Source organism: Nannobrachium achirus (genome assembly GCF_963921795.1).
Source record: "Nannobrachium achirus genome assembly, chromosome: 5".
In the NCBI taxonomy this organism is placed as follows: Eukaryota; Metazoa; Chordata; class Actinopteri; order Myctophiformes; family Myctophidae; genus Nannobrachium; species Nannobrachium achirus.
Genome location: NC_137814.1, coordinates 32134180 through 32157794, shown reverse-complemented (window position 1 = coordinate 32157794; position 23615 = coordinate 32134180). Strand labels below are relative to the sequence as shown.

At 42.5% G+C, this 23615-nt stretch overlaps 1 protein-coding gene across 2 annotated transcripts; it reads right to left on the bottom strand.

The window, feature by feature from the left end:
- Positions 1–1223: 1223 nt before the first annotated feature.
- Positions 1224–23447, bottom strand: tmem68 (transmembrane protein 68). Of its 2 annotated transcripts, XM_080726631.1 has the most exons (9): positions 23385–23447; positions 21568–21763; positions 19873–20046; positions 14469–14571; positions 12851–13018; positions 10720–10913; positions 10384–10444; positions 8617–8756; positions 1224–6743 (listed from the first exon to the last, which is right to left on the bottom strand). In XM_080726631.1, exons 2-9 carry the CDS (start codon positions 21625–21627, stop codon positions 6639–6641), a joined length of 1005 nt encoding a protein of 334 aa, XP_080582757.1. In that variant the 5' UTR covers positions 21628–21763; positions 23385–23447; the 3' UTR covers positions 1224–6638. The 2 variants fall into 2 exon arrangements, with proteins under 2 accessions (XP_080582757.1, XP_080582758.1); XM_080726632.1 differs by lacking the exons at positions 21568–21763; positions 23385–23447 and having other exon boundaries at positions 14469–14616; positions 19873–19933.
- Positions 23448–23615: the final 168 nt, after the last annotated feature.

The window sequence follows — 23615 nt, the reverse complement described above, 5'->3', positions numbered from 1 at the left end:
TTGCACAAACTGGGGTGTGTTTGTAAATGTAAATTGCTACTATTGCCAAGTACAAGGCCAGCATTACTTATTTGTTTCTCATCATTGCCAGCAATGTTAATAGATCTCCTCTCAATAAGTGATATCATTGACATTATCTTTCTGTTTCTGTTGTGAGATGACTGCATGACTAGCCTACAAAGTGATTTGTTCAAGGCCCCGAAGTTTCCATTGGCCTTGGATAGCAATTATTTAACTTAGCAATTTTGTTAACTTCAGTCAGTGCAATTCAAATGAATCGACTTTAGAACAAAATCATTACACCATTCTGTACACACTACACAGAGAGCGGGTGCAGTGACTTGTTATGGACACTTTGGTAAAACAAATACTGTAGCCGTTGTGGAAATTAGCTAGCTAAAACTCTGCCTTTGTCCACTTTAGATAAGGGAGGTAGTGCATGCACTGCACCTCTACAGTACCACTGCAGTGTCCAGGTGTATGACTATAACAGAGCATCAACATGAAGTCAGCACTGTGCAGGCTGCAGATTATTGTTCAACCTGGTGTTAGAATGCAAACTTTATATATTATTTTAAGATCTATCTTCATGCACCATAGTAGTAAAAAGCACATTGATGGGACTGTTGAGGACTTCAGATGAATACAAATCTTCATGTGTGACGGGCTAATTTTGAGTGAAGCATATATAAACCCCTGCATTAACATGGACAATACAAGGGTTTATACTGTATATCAGGGGTCACCAACCCTTTTTGAAATTAAGTGACATGTTTTTATTTTCTAGAGTGTCAGTGTGCCAGTGTGTCATCATAAACTTTAATGACAAATATTTGTACCTAATTGTGATTGGCAGGACATTGTTATAACGATCATAGACCCAGAGCAATAATCCACCTAACGCCCTGACTCCCTCCCCAGTCAGTTTTAATGAATGTAGAATTTTGTGCAAGATGACAGCTATAAATTAGCTAACTTCATTTAATTGACCATGTCTTAAAAAAGATTTGTTTTTAAAATAAAAATCCTCTCTTACACTTCTGCCATACCATTAAAGATGTGTATTATCACCTGGATCTAATCTTTTGTTGATCCTCTGATTTGTGTGTAATAGATAGATAGATAGAGTGGACAGTGAGTGGACAGTAATAACAACAATTCATATAATAAAATATATTTATTTTGAAATTAATGTCTTCAACCACAATGATGTACTAGTGGACCTTAAATTCTGAAAGTGCAAACAGTATATATTACTTTACCTTTTTACAGACGTTAATAATAATCACATTAATTATCCCATTTTTTAATTATCCCATTTTTAAACATTGTCATCACTGGCAGTGATTAACGTGTGTTAAATCATTGTGGAATCAGAATATTTACATACTGTACATACATGCAAATACTGTATATACACGATCACAAATGAACAAAACACGATTTCTTTAAAGCACATTGTTTTGGCAATAAAAGATAAGAGCTGCTATTAGACTTTTACATAACAAAAGATTAAACTCTACATAACAAAAAGATTATTACACAAAGTGTTATTTCTTCCTATAAAGAAAAATGCACCGGATGACCGCAAAAGCATTTGCATGGGCGAGGTACACAATTATACACTAGTATTGTGATGCACTGTACTGTTTTAACCACTTAAACCCCATATGGTTGAGCGGAGTCTCTCAGGGCTCTATGCTACTGTAGTGTCTCTTCTGTTTTCTGTTAACCCATTTAGGCCTAGAATTAGAAGGATTCAAAAGACACTTATAGAATCGGGTCAAAATTCTAATGTTCACGACTTTTCAAAAATAGCAGATCTACGAGCTCGCAGCGCGGCACTCGGTGCCGCGCTGTGAGCTTGTATATCTGCTATTTTTCAATAGTTAAAGCATAAAATAATGAAACACAAAATGTGTACCCGTTCTAAATGGGTTAATAAATGTGTGGAAAGCTTTAGCTCAGTGGTTCTCAAACTTGGGATCGGGACCCCAAGTGGGGTCCCCAAATTATTTTGTGGGGTCCCCAGATGATTACCTTAATGTAACAAAAGAATTCTCACTCAACGGTAAACAAACCAACATAAGTGTATACAGTGTATATCTCTGCACATTTATAAAGTGTCAATTTAAGGATTTTAAAGACTGTTTTAATGCCAAACTGGCCAAACTGTCAAATATTAAGTAAGCAAGAGGCAAACATTGTGAAAATAGCAGATCTACTTGCTCACAACGCCTCGCAGTGTGAGGCGTTGGCGTTGCGAGCATGTAGATCTATTTTCACAATATTTATCTGTCAGTAAACGGCCTAAAAAAGTTTGAGAACCCCTGCTTTAGCTTGTCAATCTGCTATTTTCGGATGCTGGGGTTTAAGTGGTTCATGATAGTATAAATCAGTGGTTCTCAACCTGTGGGACAGGACCCCCAGGGGGGTCCCCAAGTGATTTTGGGGGCTCCCCAGATGATTAGCTTAATGTGAAACGTTGTTTTCTCACTCAACAGTAAACAAACCAACATATAGTATAAGTGTATAGAGGGTATCAATGCCTCGAGGAGTTGTGAGCATGTAGATCTGCTATCTTCACAATAGAACTAACTGTGTTAGACTAAATGTAATGCCTCAGCTCTTACAACTCCAAGAGCTCGTCAGGGTGGGGGTTTCACATAGGATTAGTTTGGGGGTCTCGGCCTGAAAAGGTTGAGCACCACTGTTGTAAATAACAGTGTTAGTATATAACTGGTAACTTGGTTGGAGGTGACCAATCCATTTTACAATTAGTTATTCTTTCTTTTATCGAAACTTACCACTTATTTGTTGATAGCACCTCTGCAAGCTCACAAAGCACCATGACTTGTGATGCGCTGAGCTTGTAGATGTGCTATTCTTTTTTTTAAAATATATTTTATACATTTTGAATGATGTGACAAATCTTGATACCTTGAAACATTTTGATAAAAATAGGGCACCAGGTTTATGGTGGTTAGCAAAAAGTGACTTCATTGACCTCGGACCACCACATAAAACAAGGCACCCTGTTGAGTGACTAACACCACAGCAGTGCTTCTCACTAAATGGGTTGGGGAAACAAAAAATGGTTCACGAGTTGCTCTGGCAAGTTATAAAAAATGAACTTTTAACAGGCCTTAGTGTCATTATTGGATTTCTGACATGTTCGATGTATAGTTACCTGGGCAAAACCCATTGTGAACCGCTGAGATTAAGCTGCTCTCCAGAACTGTTCCTGTACCAGTATTATTACACAATGTGTTATTTCTTCCTATAAAGAAAAATGCACTGCAGCAGGCACATAATAAAAGTGTCTCTGTGCCAGTAAGAGCAGTGGGCAAATCACTAAATAGCAGTGTAGCTTGAAAGGTTATGTTAGACCAGTGGATCTCAACCTGTGGGTGGGGACCCCCAGAGGGGTTCCCACATGGGACATGGGACAAAAATTATCAAATAAAATAAGAGGCAAAATATATAAAAAATAAAGCTCAACATGTAGATCGGCTATATTTTCACAATCTGTGGAACGGAGTCAAACGAAATGTAATGCCCCAACTCCTGCATTTCCAAGTGCTTGTCAGGGTGGGTTCCCTGGTTCAAATGTGATCATTTTGGGGGGTCACGGCCTTAAAAGCTTGAGAACCACTCTGTTAGACCAGTGCCCGTCTCCCAAGATCACAGAGTGAGGCCATGTCTGTTTTGAGGTAGTCAAAAGTATGATTTCAATGTAGCACAAAATCATAACTCGCTTTACAGACCCTTTCCACAGAAGTCCTTATCTAAATCTACATGCAAAGATACCTTTTATTCTATAGCTACACTGGGAGTAAAATTTGATTTTGACCAATCTGTATGATAGAATATGGTTAATACACTATAAATAACACAACAACGGTAGTTATATTTGGTCTTCCTTCACTTCCATTGCGAAATTTAGATCCTGTTGTCTGGCAGGATCCCTACTGGTTTACAAGTGGTACTGCCAGAAGGTCAACATATATATTTTCCCTTGTGCAAGCAGACATGCCCTGTTGACTCGAGTGGTCAAAAAATCTGCACTGCATGGTCCCAAGTAGGACATGACGGTTACAGAGCTTTAATATGATAAATCATCGTGTTGGGTGGAAACCTTGTATGTCCAAAACCTAAATTTTGGTTGTTGTTATTTTAAAAACTAATGAAAAAACTTGGAGATACAAGATTCTAAGTCATTTCATGGATAAATACAAGAAAACCCCTAGAGATCCCATAAATTAGAAAACAAATGTTTAAGAAGTAGTGAAAATAGCCAATCTACAATCTCACAATGCAGATCTGCTGTTTTCACTAGTTTGGGTCCCGGGATAAAAGGTTTGGCAACCACTGGTCTAACTTATAACTTAAAATATTGCAGCTTGCGCAGATAGATGGAGAAAAAAAAAGAGAGAGAAAAAAGAACAGGATTAACGTCAATTCACTTTCAGTTTGACAAAATATTGAAAGTGAATAAATGAACTAATAATAATAATACACATGGCTTTGTGTGAGATATTATTTGGTTCATCAGCTTGCTAAATTAGCAATAACATACCGTAGCTGTTACAGTATACAGTATTTGATATCAGAGTTCACCTTCTCGCAATCAGATTTAATTAGGCATGTATTCTCACTTTCATTATGCATTACATTACTTATTTGTATTTTAGCCTACCTTATTTTATGTTATCTTATTCTCATATCAATCCCACCTTTACTTCTAGACCTCCGGTGTATTGGTAAATTGGGTTACCTTTGGAATGCAATCATCACATCCTATTTAGACATTTAAAAATGTTGTAAAAGGAAATGAAAAGGAATGTTGATACGTTTCTGAACCTGCACGCAGCAATACATGGCAGGGAGTCTTGTCTGTCTGTTTGTTAGCAAGATGACTTGAGAAAGGACAGGCACATTTTGGAGGGAATGATCAGTATATGCTTCTCAGAAGAGAATATGATTAACTTGTGGGGTGTTCGTGAGACAACGTTTTGGACAAAAAGGTGAAATATTAAGGTCACAGCCCAGGCCACTGACTCTAATGTAGCCCTCCCTGACAGTGTGGCACGGGTTCGAGTACCGTTCCCAACAACCTTTGCTGCGTGTCTCTCCCCGATTCTCTCTCTCTTTCCTGTTCATCTTCACTTAACTATCAATAAAGATAACGCTGAAATGCCAAAAACAAATCTTAAAAAATAAATAAATATCAAGGTCATGATCTGACAGTTATACATAGCATGTGCGCAGCGCATGTATAGGCAGACTTTCATGAATGTCATGAAACTCCCTGGGATTGGTCAGTACTATTAAGTAGACTACCTGAAGAGATTAACCCAATTAAACCGGGAAAGCATCAGTGTCATCTCATGTTAGATTATATATACCCATAGATATATTTAGCTATATATACACTGTATATACAGTATAGCAACATATTTTTTCTGAGAACTTAACATTTTTGTATAACACAAATCTCTTCTCGCACAACACATTTTCAGACGGGCGGGTCGGCGGCCAAATACATATCATTTTGGGGGTCCTTGGCACAGAAAGGTTTGAGAACTACTGATTTAGAAGGCATTTGTGGAATCAGCCTCAGGTCTTAATGGTATTTAACGGTAAGAATATAGGTCAAAACTGTCAAAGGTCAAGCTCACAATCAAATAGTGTTGTGGTTTATCTTATATTGTGAATGGCTTGAAATCTAGTTCTTCCCCATGGGCATCTAGCCAACAAAGCTGCATAGCTGCAAATGCCACTCCATCTGTAGTACAGTTCTGATTATATACCTTAAATCTAAATGTGGCTTGACAGTTTCAAAATGTAGTCAGTTTCACTCACTGTAAACACCAGACAAACTTTGAATATCAAGGGTTGCAATTATGATAGACCAGACCCTGAATAATGTCAAGTGTGTTACCGTCTCTGCAATTAGCTCCATAACGTAGTGCTCCTCTCCTTTTTGATTCACAGACTACTGTACATACAGTATATTTTTAAGGCCAAATAAATCAATTTAAATATATTGATGATCAGTTTAATATTCTAAATATATACATACCTTGGCCAAGATATATTCCCACTTATTTTATGCATAGAGCCTTCATAAAAAGTGTATTCATGTTTGTGTTATGTGGTCCACAAGTTGGCAAATGCAGGCCATACATAATGCATAATCCATAACTGTTTGTTATCTGGATAGCTCAACCTTCTTGTCTTGTGTCCTAAGTGTGCCAAAAAACGGATTCCTGAGTCCACACTTAGTTTAGAGTTTGGTTTGGAAAGCTGTAGGTGTCTAGCACCCACACACACATACACACACATACACTGCGATTGTGCCAGTGCTGTGTTCTAGACTAGTTAACCCTTTGCTAACCTGACATTTAAACCAAGACACGCTGCATACGTTCAACAGGACAGGTCAGAGACCTTCTGACCGTGCTGTTCATTCCCAGACATTTTGACTAGCTGTGCTTCAATGATTTCAGTGCCAACCGGCATGGGTTGACCGTAACAGTTCGATAGAGCTTAACCGCTGGGACAGTGTAAAAAGGAAGAAGTTACCCTAGCATGGCACCTGGGGCTTACAGTGAACAGTGTGGACATGGGAAGGATTACTGGTCTTTGTGTCTTGTGTGGAAGCGTTCCAGCAGCGCTCGCAGGATGTTGCCAGGGATCCGCTGGTGCTGGTCAATGAGGGACTGGACAGCCTGCTGAACCTGGACACACCACACAAAGGACGCAGAATGGAGAAATCACCAGGGCATTAGAGGTGGGATGTTAGCGAACAAATCGAGTCTTTTGAACGGCTCTTTGAAATGAACGATGGGATCCGGTTTGTAGTATAGGGAGCCGTTCCTTTCTAATGAACAGTGGTGGGAAAAGTACAAAACATCTTTACTTAAGTACTGCAATGTAGAAATACTCTGCCACAAGTAGAAGTTCGGAATTAAAATATAGTTGAGTAAAAGGTATAAAAAGTACTCATTATGAAAAATGTCCCATTTCACAAGTTTTCCAATGAATAGAATGTAGAAAAAACATTTGAAAATAGCAGATCTACAAGCTCACAATGCGTCGTGAGCTTGTAGATCGGCTATTTTCAAATGGCAGAAATGTATATATATGGCCAAAATGTATGGGTTGAAGTGATTTGTAATTATAATGAAAATCTACAAAGTAACTAACTAAAACGAGCCAGTCTTTTGAACAGCTCTTTGAAAGGAACGGATCCCAGAGATCCAGCTCACTTCAAAGAGCCATAAATCCCATCTCTAATGCAGAATGGAGAAATCACCAAGGCTTCTGCCTCCCCTCCCCTACTGGACGGGGCTTCTGGCAGGGTTTCTTTCTTTCTACAGGGGTTGGGCATTGTCATATTCTAATACAGACCGGATGCCCCATCTCAGCACCGGCCTCAGTGGCTTGTCTCGCTAATATTAGACTTCCAACCCACACCTCCACGTGAGGCCCCACCGAGCGAGCTAAAGCGAGCGTTGCCAAGTTCGCTTGAGCTGTCTCTGCGCTGTTCGAGTTGCATCCCGATAGGGACAGAATGGTAAATAAATATTGTTGTGGGGACTGCTTTTTCCCCAACTGCAACTCAAAGTGACTAGTACTACTGTACTGAGTTTGGCTGCAGACTGCCTTGAAGGGTGATATGTCCCCTGTGCACAAAGGATGGAACATCTGAACCCATTAAAACTGGGAAAGCATAGTTACTGTCATTTTAGATTTTAAACACTTTAACCATTATTTCATACTTCAGCTATTCAATAGCAGATATACAAGCTAGCAGCGTGTCACTTTGTACTGCGCTGCGAGCACAAAGCTATTTTTGAAAATCATGAAAATGTGTGCATATCTTTGAATGTATGGTCAAAAAAGAGATATGGTCCTTGACATGAAAAGGTTTGAGAACAACTGCCAATCAATGTAACATTAGATAGGATTTCAAAGACATTTGTAGAATCAGCCTCAGGTCTTACTGGGTTAAACCACAAGCTGGTCAACACATGCCTTTTTTTTTTTCAATGATGCGTCAATATCATACAGTATATTGAAATCTGAAAATAGTTGAAGAAGTTATACAGAAACATTCAACATCAATAACAATAAGTTGAGAAAAGCCCATCAAATATCTGGGTTATCACACGTCTCATGGCAGTGATTAGTTTAAGGCAATGTACAGTATAAGTATTTTGTGATCCTATTACTGCACTGCTGCATTTAACAACTTCAGTGCCATATGCAAAGTGGGACCTCTTATATTGCCACCAAAGGGTACATAGGGTTAAATGTGCACGCTTTTCACAGCTTTCAAACTAAAAGGTCCATTTGGAAATCCTTTCAGGCATTCAGGAGATAGCAGCCCTTATGTTTTCTTCAAATGTAAACAAACATGGCTGCCATGTTTGAAAGATGGGGTTGGTATGGGGGTTAAACATGCAATATCGTGATCGCGATCATGCCTAGTACATTGTTGGAGGTCCAAAAATCATTTTTTTAAAAGACATGTTTGCCTACCTGTGGCACATTCTATCATACAGTATGTGTTCAAACACACTCGCACACACACCTTGGCATACTTACTTTTTCTGCCAGCTCATCAGCATTTAGGTCGGGGTCATATGGGATGGGGTCACCCAAGTAAGTGCGGAATTTTACGGGGAAGCCCCCATACACTGGAGCTACGGGAATCCGAAATCTCTCGTACACCCAACGGAAAAGCCCTGGACAAGGTGGGGGTGAAGCATTGGCATACAAAAAGAGATAGGCAAAACAGAGAGATATGAATGAAGGGAAACAGATCTACAAGTTAAACGCGTTACAATGCGTACAGTAGATCTGTTCTTTTTGGCAAGTGTCACCATTGCACACCAGAATATAAATGAAGTTAATGCGAACAATATCAGGACTATGCAAAGGCACAAGGCAAAAGATGAACAACATAAGACAAAAGTGAAGGTCTGATAAAGGCAAACATAATAATATAATATGTCATTCTACCACAATTATTCCTCACCACATGCTCCTTGTGAGACATGTGGTCATAAGTTTGAAACCGACTACCATCATGACTGACATGTCTGTGCTCTCTCTCACCTCGATTGTCTGTCTATCTGCACTAGAGCTTAGAAATTCAGCCCGAGCCCGACGGGACCCGACGGGTCGGCGCGGCGCGGGCTGGGCCGGGCTCAAATTTCCATGTATATGACGGGCTATGGGTCGGGTCGGGCTTTTATAACCCGGTAGGCAAGCGCAGCGCAGTATCATGTTGTCTCTGTGACTGTGTAAACTGCGCGCTCATGACTCTATGGCTGCACCGCTGCGCTGTTTCGCAACTTGACAGTTGAGCGTGAGTGTGTGTGTGTGCGTGCGCTGTGTGTGTGCGTGTGGCTAGCTGCTGTGGCGTGTGCAGTGCATGCATGCGCTGCCAGCGCTGGTCGAGCAGTGCAGAGCGGAGGACATCGTTGAAACAGTCCACAGACACTTTTTGTATCCTAATAATCATAATAGACGTTGTGTGAACGTTGTAGCTATAATAGCCTGTGCGCCTGCTGTCTGATTTAGCGGCGGCCGTCAGCTGTGTTTTCCAGCAAGGCTTTTTGATTGATTGAAGAATTAGGCTCCGATGTTTATTTGTTCCATAATTAGCACTGTACTTGCTACAATGTCTTATATAGGTCTATATAAAGACAGTTGGAAAAGGACTCTGTTCTTAACAAATCACCATATGAGAAAAAAGGCTGCTGCAGCAATTAAGCTTGTTTATAATGTCGGGCTGCGGACTGTGTCGGTCTCCAATTGTCAATTATGTATCAGGCTTTGGGCCGGGCTCGGGCTGCCGTTCTGTGGGGTGGGTTGGGCCGGGCTCATTTTTTTAGGCCCGATCTAAGCTCTAATCTGCACTCCCATATCTAAATAAAGCCAATGCTTTTTTCCAAAAAATGGTTTGGGGAAAGCCCACTACTGAAGTCATGGGTTTGATGTCATCTCGTTCATGTAACATATTCACTATTCTCTAATGCTTTTAGAATCCAATGACTCACAGCGAATTGATTTTTTTTTCCTGTACTTTTGTCATAGGATGAATAATGCCATTGGTTTTAAGAGTGTCACAGTTAATGCACCGGGCCATTGTTTAAGCATTCTGACTTGGTTACTTATAGTGTGAGTTTTTTGAATTTTGATAATATTTTATTGATTTCTGTGTGTTATAATTTACTTTACTGTGCGCTATGACAGCGATGGACAATGAACTGTTATGCCACAGTATTGTTTACCTGTCAGATGCTACAACAGGGCTGTGGGCAGCCAATAAGACACAGACAGAAAGCAAGGCATTGTTACACTTACTCAGTGGTCCCAGCGACCGGAAGCCTTCCCGCAGGTTTGCAGTAAACATCGGAATTATTGGCTTGAACGAGTGACAGAAGGGCAGAGAAAGCAAATGAAATAAGACATTATCAGGATGAGAGGATTTCTGTAGAGCAAAAATCACAACTAAGATTATATCTTAACAATATGAAAATAATAACAGACTTTACACACAGTGCTTAACAATCAAATAATGTAGAATAATTGTCTAATAATAATGGAATAATAGTGTTCAACAGCAGAGGATACGGCAAGTAGTGTATATCTAAACAAAAGATGACAACGGAATGGACAAAACCAAACACAGAAACATACCACTTTTGAGTCGATGGCGACTTGTGCAAAACCTTTGCGTTTTCCCCAGAGCAGTTGGTAGGTCTCGTCACTGAACAGGGCCTCCCTGACCCCGCCCGGAGAGATGCCCAAGAGATGGCCACTCCGTAGGGCGCGAACACACTCCTCCTGGGGGCCGTGAATCACACTGAACACCTCTAGCAGCAGCTTGAAGCCTACAGCGACAAAGGGAACACAACACAATAGAACATACGGTAAGAGAGGAAACTAGAGCATGGGAGAAAACGTGAGAGGGGAGCAATGGCGAGAGCCGGATAAGAGAATGAGAGGAGAAAGGAGAGGAGTAGAGTTGCATTATTTCTCTGCTTTCAGGTTTACATGTGTGCAAAAGCAGCCAAACATACTGTATAGTACTGCTACAACAATAAAATGCTACGATGACTAAAGACGTTTGTTGTGTTGACTGCAGGTGTAAAATCACTCCATACTGAAATGCCTTTAATGTTAGACAGTGAACTGGATACAATCTTAAGCAGTACGTGACAATTTTAGAGTTCACAATTTTATGAGTTAATGGCAATCATCCATCATCCATCATTCAACCAAAGGCAAGAGGTGAACAACATAAACTACCATATTCTTCCTTTGTACTAGGTATAGCGCCCTCTAGTTACCGTGATGTCACACTTCAGTGCAATTATGATTATTAATAAATGTAAACCAAAGCATAATTAACATCAGGGTCCCTAAGACTGAATAACAATGAAATGGGGCTACATGGCCTAATGAAAGTCAACGTTGGAGTCTGTGTGTGACAAGAAAAAGTTTGAAAGCCCATGAAACTGAACGCTTGAATAATCTAATTAACCTTGCGACACATTGTGCAATGTTCAGCGTTAACATCAAATAATGCTTTATCTTGCAGCGGGGCTGAAGCCAGTACGCCTGGAAGCACACATAGCGCCAACACGGCTGGAAAGCCAGCATCTCAGCATCTTTTGTAGTTAGTTATTGGAAGCAGACAAGCGTATTAGTCATGGTTAGATAGGGTTTTGATTCAGCCCGTCTGTCATTTTATGTTTACAGTTTTATGCTCAATAAAAGATGCTGGTGTGTGCTATCTTCCCCTCGCGTTTGTGTGTGCGTGTTCGTGTGTGTATGTGTGAGCTTATACTGTAGAGAGACCCTTGCTAAAACTATGACATTAAAAACACACAAACAAAGCTTTTGATCACTGGTTTTGGCATTGATTACCATGGAAACAATCAAATCTGCAGAGCATTTGCGTCAGCATAGCTGAGGGCAAATTATAAGGATCCTGAACTGAAACAATCAAACTTTTTGCAATCATTGTAATATCTCAGGCTGTGTCATTGGACAAGACTCCCCAGCATGCTTCGCACACACACACACACACACACACACACACACACACACACACACACACACACACACACACACACACACACACACACACACACACACACACACACACACACACACACACACACACACACACACACACACATACACACACACACACACACACACGCACACAGAAAATCGGTGCAAACAAAAACAAAAAAAGAATACTCTGCAGATTAGTCTGGCCTCACTCGTTGTGATTCGATTTCACCGCCCCCGAAGTTGTGGGGCACCAATCAGGGCCCAGCATGCAAATATGGGTTATTGGGTTATCATCTGTTTATCATCAGAGGATTTTTTTTAATCTGGCCCTTGGAAATGCAGGTCCCACACAGAGATTCCATTCCCAGTCTGGCCATGCCAGGCTATAGGTAATAGCACATTTGCCGTTCTATCCTTATAGATGTTGTCGTACCACATGGTGTATTAAACAATATGCATCACGTGACTGCACGTCCTTTAGAGCAGTGGTTCTCAACCTTTTCAGGCCACGACCCCCAAAAGAATCATATTTTAACTGGCGACCCCCCCACCCTGATGAGCCTCAAGAGTTGAGGCATTACATTTTGTATAACACAACACATTACTGTAAGTTAATCATCTGCGGACCCAAACAAAATAATTTGGGGACCCCTCTGGGGTCCTGACCCACAGGTTGAGAACCACTGCTTTAGAGAGGCCTACTGTACTGTATGCATGCGTGTGTACGGTATGTGTGTCCATGTACCTGGGACATTGAAGACAAAGTGGTCGGCTACAGAGTGACAGGTGCGTCCTTTCTGGATGATAACATTGGCCAGGAAGTAGTAGTAGTCAATGGGGATAGCTCCATGGTAGTAAACAACCAACGCTCCACCTTCATCTGGGATCTTCTCCATCCCATGGATTTCATAGCCTGGGAGACCGCAGAAGGGTAAGATGTATGGTGTACTTTTAACCACTTAAACCCTCTATTCATAGAAAACTGGACCAACTGTACCTGGACTGTTTCCCAGACAGTGGGTTGGGAACCATTTGTGGGCAGTGTTGTACCCGAACGTTCAACTTCAATGAACGATCGTTCATCATGAACACGTTCATATTTTGGCGAACATGAACTGAACATTCTTTGTTTCCGCTTGATGAACGTTATTGTCGAACGCGTTCATTCTGACGTCCGTGAACGGTGCTCGTCGGCCCGTTTGTGCGGCGGTCCGCGGTCGTCTGTCCTCTCGTCTTTCTTTGCATTCACATTCTCCAATAGCACCCAGCTGCAGACTCGCAGACCTTGCGAACGTTGATATGCGAGCGGTGCTGTCTGCAGCTTTGTGTCAATCACCTCCTCGTTACATCTCCAAGTAAAGCCTGACTATACTTTGTCGTATGACATGTGTCGCATCCACAAGACAACATGAGCTTGTAGATCAGCTATTTTAACCAACGTGGAAACATGCAGATGTGCTCACACAATAAGGGTGCAGGAAGACTGGGCACCTAATATTGTGGGCACCTCAATGTTAAGTTGGATGAAATAATTGCTGTGTGTGGTTCTATATGGGCTGTGTCAATAATTTTTACAAATAATAGCTTGCAAGAACGGGAAAAAAAAAACATTTGAATAGCCAAAAGTATAAAAGAAATTAACGTTAGTTCATTTGGGGGAACCATGAACTTTAGTTCAAAATGTGGAATTATGAACTATGAAATGAACTAGTTCATGTTTTAAGTGAACTTTCCCAACACTGTTTGTGGGTCGTGGGCCAATTATTTTTGGTTTCCTACATTTTGTTCTTAATTGTTATTTCATTTTTCATGGTATTTTGTAAGTCATTTCTTGAATAAATATTAAATTAAATTAAATAAATTCCATAAACTAGAAAAACGTACTTAAAAATAGACTGGCTTTAAGCTTCGCGCTGTGTTGTGAGCTTACAGGTCTGCTGTTTTCACTAGTTTAGGGGGTCCCAGGCAAACGTAAAATTTCTCTTTTGGGTCTTGAGCTAAATAGTTTGGGAACCACTGGTCTACACCAAATACCACTGCCAAAAACAGGCTATCTTTGCCTAATGTTTGCCCCCAGATAGGGACGCTACGTTTCAAGTGGTTAAAGTTAGCCTACTAAAGTCAGTCTACTTAATAGCCGCCAGTCTATTTTTAAGTACTTACTTAGTTGCCACTCATCTTTCTATCCTGGCAAGGACATGGGTCCTTGCAACACACACACACACACACACACACACACACACACACACACACACACACACACACACACACACACACACACACACACACACACACACACACACACACACACACACACACACACACACACACACACACACACACACACACACACTCTCTCTTACCGTGCCATATGGCTCCATGTCCGTCCCACAGAATGGCCAGGGTCTTCCTGGCTCCATCCCAGAGGTTGTTAGAGCTCAGAGCCTCTCTCAGCTGGTTCTTTCTCTGTCAGAGCAGATCAGGGCAACGGGAGGCTGCAATTATTCACTTCTAGATAATGACAACATGGCAATTAGAGCAACGGCTCCTCTCTGTATCACAGCCTATTCACAACCGCCCAGTTGGCCACGTTCCAGCCTGAACATCTTTCTAAATACTCTCCATCATTTAGTCTCAGAATAACCTCTGCGTTGTGACTGAGTGAGAACTGAAGTGTCATCAACACTGTCTTAAAAAAATAAATGGGAATTAATGTCCCTCGCGTGGTTGAAAGAGGCGATGAAAAGGAGCATATTATTTTTTTGTCAACAATGCAGACATTTTCGAGGGCTTGGAGCGCAAAGGGCCTATGTGACATTTTCAGAATTTTACAGGAGAGCAAAAACAAAGTTTTAATTGACTGTAACTATTTTATTAAAAACAACATGCGTAAGCAGTCTGTACTTTTATACATATTAAGCTAAAAGGAATTGATATTTTAATAGTTATATATATAAAAAAGTACAAAACAATTTAAAAAAAATACAAAACTAATACGTGTAAGCTAAAACGTCACTTAGGCCCTTTGCGCTCTAACATTGTATAGCTTTTTGCTTCACGTTTAGGGTCTAAGTGACATTCAGAAAATAATAATACTGGACCAGAGACAGTAACTTGTTAGTAACTGCTCCGATCCACACCAAACTTGGCATGAACACTAATCAGGGGCCTGCCATCAGAGTAGCCACACCAGGGGCCACATTTGGCCCCTGTGTACAATATCAGGGGCCCCCAGGGGCCCCGGGGTGCCAAAAGCACACTGTTGCTCTGATCTGCACCAAATATGGCACAAACACTGTCCATGGGTCTACCATGACAATAGTCACACCAGGGGCCACCTCACATGCCTTATCAGGGTCCCCAGTGTACCTTATCAGGGGCCCCCAGGGGCCCCGGGTTCCAAAGGCACACCATTGCTCCAATTTGCATAAACTTAGCATGAACAATGTTTAAGGGTCTGCCATGACAATAGTCACACAAAGGGCTTCACCAGGGGCCCCAGGGTGCCAGTGGCCCCTGGGGGCCCCGGGGTTGTGACTATGCCCTGGTGTGACTATTCTCAGGGCAGAACCCTGGACAGTGTTTGTGACAAGTTTGGTGCGTAATGGGGCAACAGTGCGCCTGTGGCACCCAAAGGCCCCTGGGGACCCCTAATGTGGCCCCTGGGGGCCCCTAATGTGGCCCCTCGTGTGACTTTTGTTGTGGCAAACCCCTGAACAGTGTTTATGCCACGTTTGGTGCAGAGTGGACCAACGGTGCAACTGTGTCATCCAGGGGCCCCTGGGGGCCTTGATTTTGCACCTGGGGGCCACACATGGCCTCTGGTGTGGCCACTCTGAATGCAGACCCCTGATTAATCTTTTTTTGGTGCGGATCAGAGCAGTTTCTGGCAAGTTACTATCTCTGTTCCCTTGTGTTACCCAGGGCCCACCAGGGGCCCTAATGTGGTCCCTGGGGGCCCCACAAGGCCCCTGGCGTGACTATTGTCATGGCAGGCTCCTGAACAGTGTTTGTGCCAAATTTGGGTGCCTATTAGGGCCACGGTGTGTCTGGTTTGGTATTCTACACGTGCACTAAAGCCTTTTGCGCTCCAAGTTCAACTGAAGGGTTTCACATGAGCCTTTTTGGTTTTTAGGCTTTATTTCAAAAAGTAAAAGTTATTATTACGAAATATGTTCACCATCTGATAGAGTTCGCAGAGACCTTTAAAATGATGTAAAAAAGTCATTTTTGCAAAAAATGTCACATAGGCCCTTTGCGCTCCAAGCCCTCGTTTTCATAATGTTGATTATTATTAATCGATAACACAACACTGTCAACAATTTGATTATTGACCTGCCCAGCATAGAGTCACAATGTGTAGAGGGTATGCACATGCATAAAGTGAGTGGCAAATCGAGTGGCAAAGTGAGTTTAACGTTGTTTAATACAATCAGATAGGACTTTTCTGTTTGGTGTATGGGCTGTCAAGGCCAGAAAGTCGTTTTTTTGCCACTCAGTAGGCCTAACTTCCTGGTATGATGATGATGATGATATCACGCGCATGCCCTCTATTTCTGGTCACATCTGCATTGCAAACATTGTTGTGTATCTGCCACAGACAAATCTTCAGTTCATTTCATGTACAATAGCGTGTAGATCTGCTATTTTCAATATTTCTCCACGTTTTTTTTTCAAAAGAAATAGAAATGTGTGTAATAATATAATAATATTAAAAATAATTGTAGGAAATAATATAATAATATTAGAAATAATTGTAGGAAATACAAATACAATTATTTACTCACAACACATAAACATGAGCCTATGACCTTAAAAAATGGGTCCCGAGACTCCCGACCCATTGTGTTGGGAGACTTGGCTCTGGTCCATCGCGTCACCTCCAGTGATGCTCTGACAGACCCGTCGGCAAATGAATAGACCGCGTTTTCTCAGCCCCAACGAGCGCTCAACTTCAGTAAAAATAAACAAAACTACTTCACTACTCACCAAACCAAAGGTAGTTTTGCGTTGTTGAAAGTCTATTCTCCACGGTGGTGAGCCCCTCAGCACCCCACCCAATCTGCAAAATACACTATTTTTGGCATGAAATAAAGTGCATCCAACTCGACCGCCGCTTATTTCCGGGTTGTGAACCATTGTATCTGTACAAAAGTCCCACCAGCAGCCAACCCTCCCCCTGGCCTCATTGACAGCTCCACCCACCACACCTGCACTCACTCCCTAATCAGTGACTGGCTATATAAACTGCTTGAGAACCTGGCTGTGCACTTCTAGTTTGGCAGCGGTGGAAGAACACCTCCCTGAGAGAGAGCACTATCCTAGAGTCACAGTACTTTGTTATGCGTTAATGAGTACGTTTGGTCCTGATTGAATATGTTTAATTGTGATGAATGTAATATTTACCTGTGATCCTGAACCTGTAGAGTAGTCATGAAATGCAGCAATTGCACAATGATCTGAGTATGATGAACCTGTAGAGTATGATGAACCTGTAGCGTGTTGAACCTGTAGCGTGTTAATGTTCTAGCCTGTGGTCTATGGTGTATTGTATATTGGATTGTTTGGTAAATATGTTTGGTAAAATGTTTGAATATCTCATAGTGTTTATCATTAATGATGAATTTATTGTTGAATGTATTAATGATTAATGAATATATTGTTGAATGTATATTTGATTGTATTTCTCTGTTTCATAGAATAAAAACCATAACACATGGAATCCAACTCTTCAACTGGCATTCTTGCCGATGCCCCCATGGCGATTTTAACCCACCTTCAAACCAGCCCCTGAAACCTCAAACCCTATTCAACATGGTCCTTCGAGCCCGGATGAGCAAAATTGCCATGGCCAACCCAAAAACGGATCAGGAGTGGTCAGACTGGCTGCAGGAGAGCAATCAAGTACTCCTGCTGATAATGAAACACAAGACCTTGCTTCCTCCTGCAGCCAGTCCGCCTCCTCGTCAGCCTCTTAGTCTCCGCCTCCTGCAGCCCGGCACCCTCCTAGTCTCCGCCTCCTGCAGCCCGGCACCCTCTTAGTCTCCGCCTCCTGCAGCCCGGCACCCTCCTAGTCCCGCCTCCTGCAGCCCGGCACCCTCCTAGTCTCCGCCTCCTGCAGCCCGGCACCCTCCTAGTCTCCGCCTCCTGCAGCCCGGCACCCTCCTAGTCTCCGCCTCCTGCAGCCCGGCACCCTCCTAGTCTCCGCCTCCTGCAGCCCGGCACCCTCCTAGTCTCCGCCTCCTGCAGCCCGGCACCCTCCTAGTCTCCGCCTCTTGCAGCCCGGCACCCTCCTAGTCTCCTACTCCGCCTCCTGCAGCCCGGCATCCTTCTAGTCTCTTTCTCCGCCTCCTGCAGCCCGGCACCCTCCTAGTCTCCTACTCCGCCTCCTGCAGCCCGGCATCCTTCTAGTCTCCTACTCCGCCTCCTGCAGCCCGGCATCCTTCTAGTCTCCTACTCCGCCTCCTGCAGCCCGGCACCCTCCTAGTCTCCTACTCCGCCTCCTGCAGCCCGGCATCCTTCTAGTCTCCTACTCCGCCTCCTGCAGCCCGGCACCCTTCTAGTCTCCTCCACTACCTCCTGCCGTGAAGCTCATTCAGCCACGCCTCAAGCTCCAGTTTCTGACTCCAGCTTCAGTCCTCGCTCCACAGTCCAGCCAGGCCTCCACAGCCCCCCCCAGTGTCTGAGCCCCCTCCTCAGCTGCCACCGCCTGAGCCCCCCCCCCAAGCACCCATCCGTTCCTTATGGGGCGGCTATATTCCAGTGTGACTTTTTTTATTTTAAATCTTGCAGATTTGGGGCGGCTGTACAAAAGTCCCACCAGCAGCCAACCCTCCCCCTGGCCTCATTGACAGCTCCACCCACCACACCTGCACTCACTCCCTAATCAGTGACTGGCTATATAAACTGCTTGAGAACCTGGCTGTGCACTTCTAGTTTGGCAGCGGTGGAAGAACACCTCCCTGAGAGAGAGCACTATCCTAGAGTCACAGTACTTTGTTATGCGTGAGTAAGTTTGGTCCTGATTGGTCCTGATTGAATATGTTTAATTGTGATAATTGTGATGAATGTAATATTTACCTGTGATCCTGAACCTGTAGAGTAGTCATGAAATGCAGCAATTGCACAATGATCTGAGTATGATGAACCTGTAGAGTATGATGAACCTGTAGCGTGTTGAACCTGTAGCGTGTTAATGTTCTAGCCTGTGGTCTATGGTGTATTGTATATTGGATTGTTTGGTAAATATGTTTGGTAAAATGTTTGAATATCTCATAGTGTTTATCATTAATGATGAATTTATTGTTGAATGTATTAATGATTAATGAATATATTGTTGAATGTATATTTGATTGTATTTCTCTGTTTCATAGAATAAAAACCATAACACGTGGAATCCAACTCTTCAACTGGCATTCTTGCCGATGCCCCCATGGCGATTTTAACCCACCTTCAAACCAGCCCCTGAAACCTCAAACCCTATTCAACAGTATCTGCGGTGGTCGCTGGGTGGCTCGAGGTGGGTGCGTTTTATTTCATGACAAAAATAATGTATTTTACAGAGTAGGTGGGGTGATGAGGGGCTCACCACCACGGAGAATAGACTTTCAGCAACGCAAAACTACCTTTGGTTTGGTGAGTAGTGAAGTAGTTTTGTGTATTTTGACTCAAGTTGAGCACTGGTAGGGGCTGAGAAAACGCGGTCTATTCATTTGCCGACGGGTCTGTCAGGGACCAGAGCTATTGGGAGACCCTGCTCTCTCCTACCTTGTAGACGTGAAGGAAGAGGATGGACAGATAGAGCATGAAGACCAGGATGAAGGGCAGGATGAAGACCACGGCCAGAGGGGTGAAGATCCACACCAGGTACTGCAGGAAGCTCAGGTAGTCCTCCAGACAGCCCAGGCCTGCCCACTCCTCCCACACATGAAACACACACACCTAGAAGTAGATCCAATCATTGAATTAGATCGTCTTTTTTTAAATCAATAAATCATGACTAGTTTAGTGATGCATCATTGCAGATTCTCTTGAGTAGATTATGACTGATGCCAATTCTGTGGATCTGATGCCAATCCCGTGCATGGAGAGTCCTCGAGCACAGACCACATCCAGCAATTACCCATGTTTTGACCAATATTTTGTCTTTATGCTTTGGTTTCCCTGTGTAATGTAAATGTAAAGTTCTGTCTTGTACTGTATTGTCTGTTTGTTTTTATGTTTTTTTTGTTGTTGTTGTTTTTTTGCAAATCCGATGTATTTACATTACATTGATATGTACTGTTCATTGACATGAGGTGTCCCTTCTGAATAAACAAATAAAGTAGTAGGTAGAGACTCAAAACAAGTCCAGAGATCAGCTCTCTGATGTGTGGGCACTCTCTAGTCTAGTTCATGCCTCGACGCACGCGCGCACACACACACACACACACACACACACACACACACACACACACACACACACACACACACACACACACACACACACACACACACACACACACACACACAGTTTATCTGTTCCACTGTCTGCATGGGCAGACATTGCGAAACCCAAATATCTGTCAACAGTAACTAATCCCTGACGTTTGTTAATAATACCTCGAACAACACACAACGCAGGATGTTGTACAGTATATGTACCAGTAAGACGCCTGACGGCCGAGCTACACCAAGCCTTTTTACGTACGTCAGTGCGTATGCAGGGCGTGGGCGTGTATGCGCGTTTTGGAAAAATCCAATGTATATCAATTCAGCCGGCTACACCAGGCTCACGGATAGCGCAAACCACGGATATGCATTCCATACAAATAGGATCGGTTCTATTTTGTACACAAACTATCTGGTCTCCCGCACATACACTCCCTCTTTGGTGTAGCCAGGGGCTTTTTGCACACGCACAGACAGCGCACGCGTGCGCGTTTTCTGATGTAGCCCGGCCGTAAGGGCGAAAAGCCATCTGTCTTGGCCATATGGATTCTGTTAGTGTGGTTTTCCTAACAGGGCATAATCTGGGATACAATCCCTTTTATGCCCATATATGGAGATCACTGCTCTGAGTATCTGACATCACTATGATGTCACCTGTGATGTCACAGTGATGTGTCAGGGGAACCACCGCACGGACGGACGGATACGGTCAAGCTGTGACTGATAGTAAACTGCGACCTACAGTCACAAATTCACAATAAGCATAAGCATAAAGAAAGAAGATTAACACACTGATTGGAAATATGTACTGTACCATGTACAGGTTACTGCAACTACAGTATGTATATGCAAAACAAATAAATATGCGCAACAGGGGCATGTGCATACTTGTGAACATAAATATGTACAGTTAGCAGTAGTATGACCATGTTCAACACACACACACACGCACACACACGCACACGCACACACACACACACACACACACACACACACACACACACACACACACACACACACACACACATGTACCAGGAAGGAGAATGAGTCTTCTGTTCCCCAAAAGCAGGATTGATTGCCACTGTGTGACATCCTGCTCTGACCTGTCCTGTGGTCAGTCAGTCAAAGCAGCTGTCAGTCAACTAGCTAGCTGGCAGAGACGGGTAGAGAGCCAGCCAGCCAGCACTGGGTGGACGAGGAGATCCACACATCTGCTGTTCAGGCACACCTGAGTGAGTGTGAAGAGAAGGAGCACAAATCAGAGGTGGACAGTAACTAAAGCAGTGTTTCTCAAACTTTCAAATTTCAAGGCCTCCCCTTAACTCTAACGGGTTCATTTGGTTCCATTTGTACACTGTCAGAGTTACAGACTTGTATGGGTCAATTTAGAGTAGACCCTCCTAAAGTAATTAACCCACAGAGACCCTGGAATCCACTTTGAGAACCAATGAACTAAAGTACCTTAATTACTTGCACCAGCAGAGCGCACAAGTACTGCATTTGGTGATTTTGTATGTATCGGTTTGTGTTTACGCCCGTAGCCAATCAGGGACCACAATTCTTGGTGACGTCACCATTAACAGCCAATGAGGGACCAGCATTCTATGTGACGTCGCCATCAACAAGAGCGACCTGATATAAATAACAAGACGTGCTCTGCTGGCGCACAGGTAGGCCAATAAGGCCATACATGGCCACGAGTGCACAAGGAGCAAGTTGGCACCCCAACAGAGTGCAGAGTGTCTAGTTTGAAATAAATGCTATTTATTGTGAACATAATTAGTGAGGACCAATTATATGAATATAGGTTGAAAAGTGGTGAAGTCCTCCTTCAAGGGAGCAGTTCACCCCAAATAATATTTGAAATATTATTTGATAATAATCTTTGGCCGTGAAAATAAAGACATCTTCAACTAAAATGGTGTGATCATGACTGCCCTAATGCAGAGTGGTGAAGATTACTGGCATTTGATGGTGACAGCAGATATGACCTTGGGTGTGTCTCAAAACCAGTCCCTGCATTCCAACAGGTGTCAATACAATACTAGTGAAAACATAAACATAAACAATAAAGAGGAAACAAACATTCATGGTGAATACTGTTCAAAAGAACAGTGGAGATGATCTACTGTATTTCAGCATAGGCTACTGAAGAATTAAATAGCAATAACTCTGTATGTCAAACATATAGAACAGATGTTCTCAATCTTTGGACGTTCTCAAAATAGGGCTATTGAATGTTTAAAATGTAAAACCTGATTTTGCCGGGGACCCCCTGGCCCCCCTGAAGGACCCCTGACCTGACCCCACTTTGAGAAGAACCACTGCTGTAGTAGACAACCAACTCTGGATAAAGCTTAAATATTTGCTAATCAGTGGAAAATGTATTCCCATTCTCTAAATAAAACAGTAGTTTGTAATTAGTTATTATGGTAGGCATGTAGATATCAAGTAGCCTATAGCAGAACTAATAACAGGTCTGTGACATACAAAAATAGCCTATAAAAGGCTGGCAACTAAAGATGTACTGCTAAACGTAGCCACAAACATTTATGTTGGACACAAACGTCGTCTTCTTCACATTACTGTTTCTATTCAAACTAAAGCATCAATAATCATTAAGATGCCTTAAAATAAGTCTATGGAAAATATCTAAATAATAAACTGTTATCTGACTGACAGCAAGCCAATAACCTCAAGTACGTCGCCTTGACATCAGATATGAAGATGAAAACATCGCTTGAATTCCATTCCTTTGCGGATGGTTACTAAAACGTCTCGGCTTAGGTACCAATATTACACAACTATATTACAAGTACACAAATAAATAATAGACATTTTCCACCTACATCTTGTTGTTGTTGATGTGTCACTTGATTCTCCTTAGTGAGCTGCTGGAGGGAGCTGTGTTCTATCAGCAAATCTAAGCTGGCAGATCTAAGACTTCCGATGGTCGTTCTCTTCAGAATAAGAGTATCCCTGAAGCCTTGGAAAAACTACTCTACCATTATTTATGTAATTTATATCTTTATCTGTGTATCCATGTTGTGTGTATGTCGTTAGATAATATACGATTTTAA

Coding starts and splice junctions, on each gene's coding strand:
- tmem68 (XM_080726631.1), bottom strand. CDS start 21,627: ATGTCACACAGTGGCAATCAATCCTGCTTTTGGGGAACAGAAGACTCA. Junction 10,914..12,850: donor CTTTGTCTTCAATGTCCCAG/GTACATGGACAC, acceptor TTGTCGCTGTAG/GCTTCAAGCTGCTGCTAGAG. Junction 10,445..10,719: donor TCGCCATCGACTCAAAAGTG/GTATGTTTCTGT, acceptor CACTCGTTCAAG/CCAATAATTCCGATGTTTAC.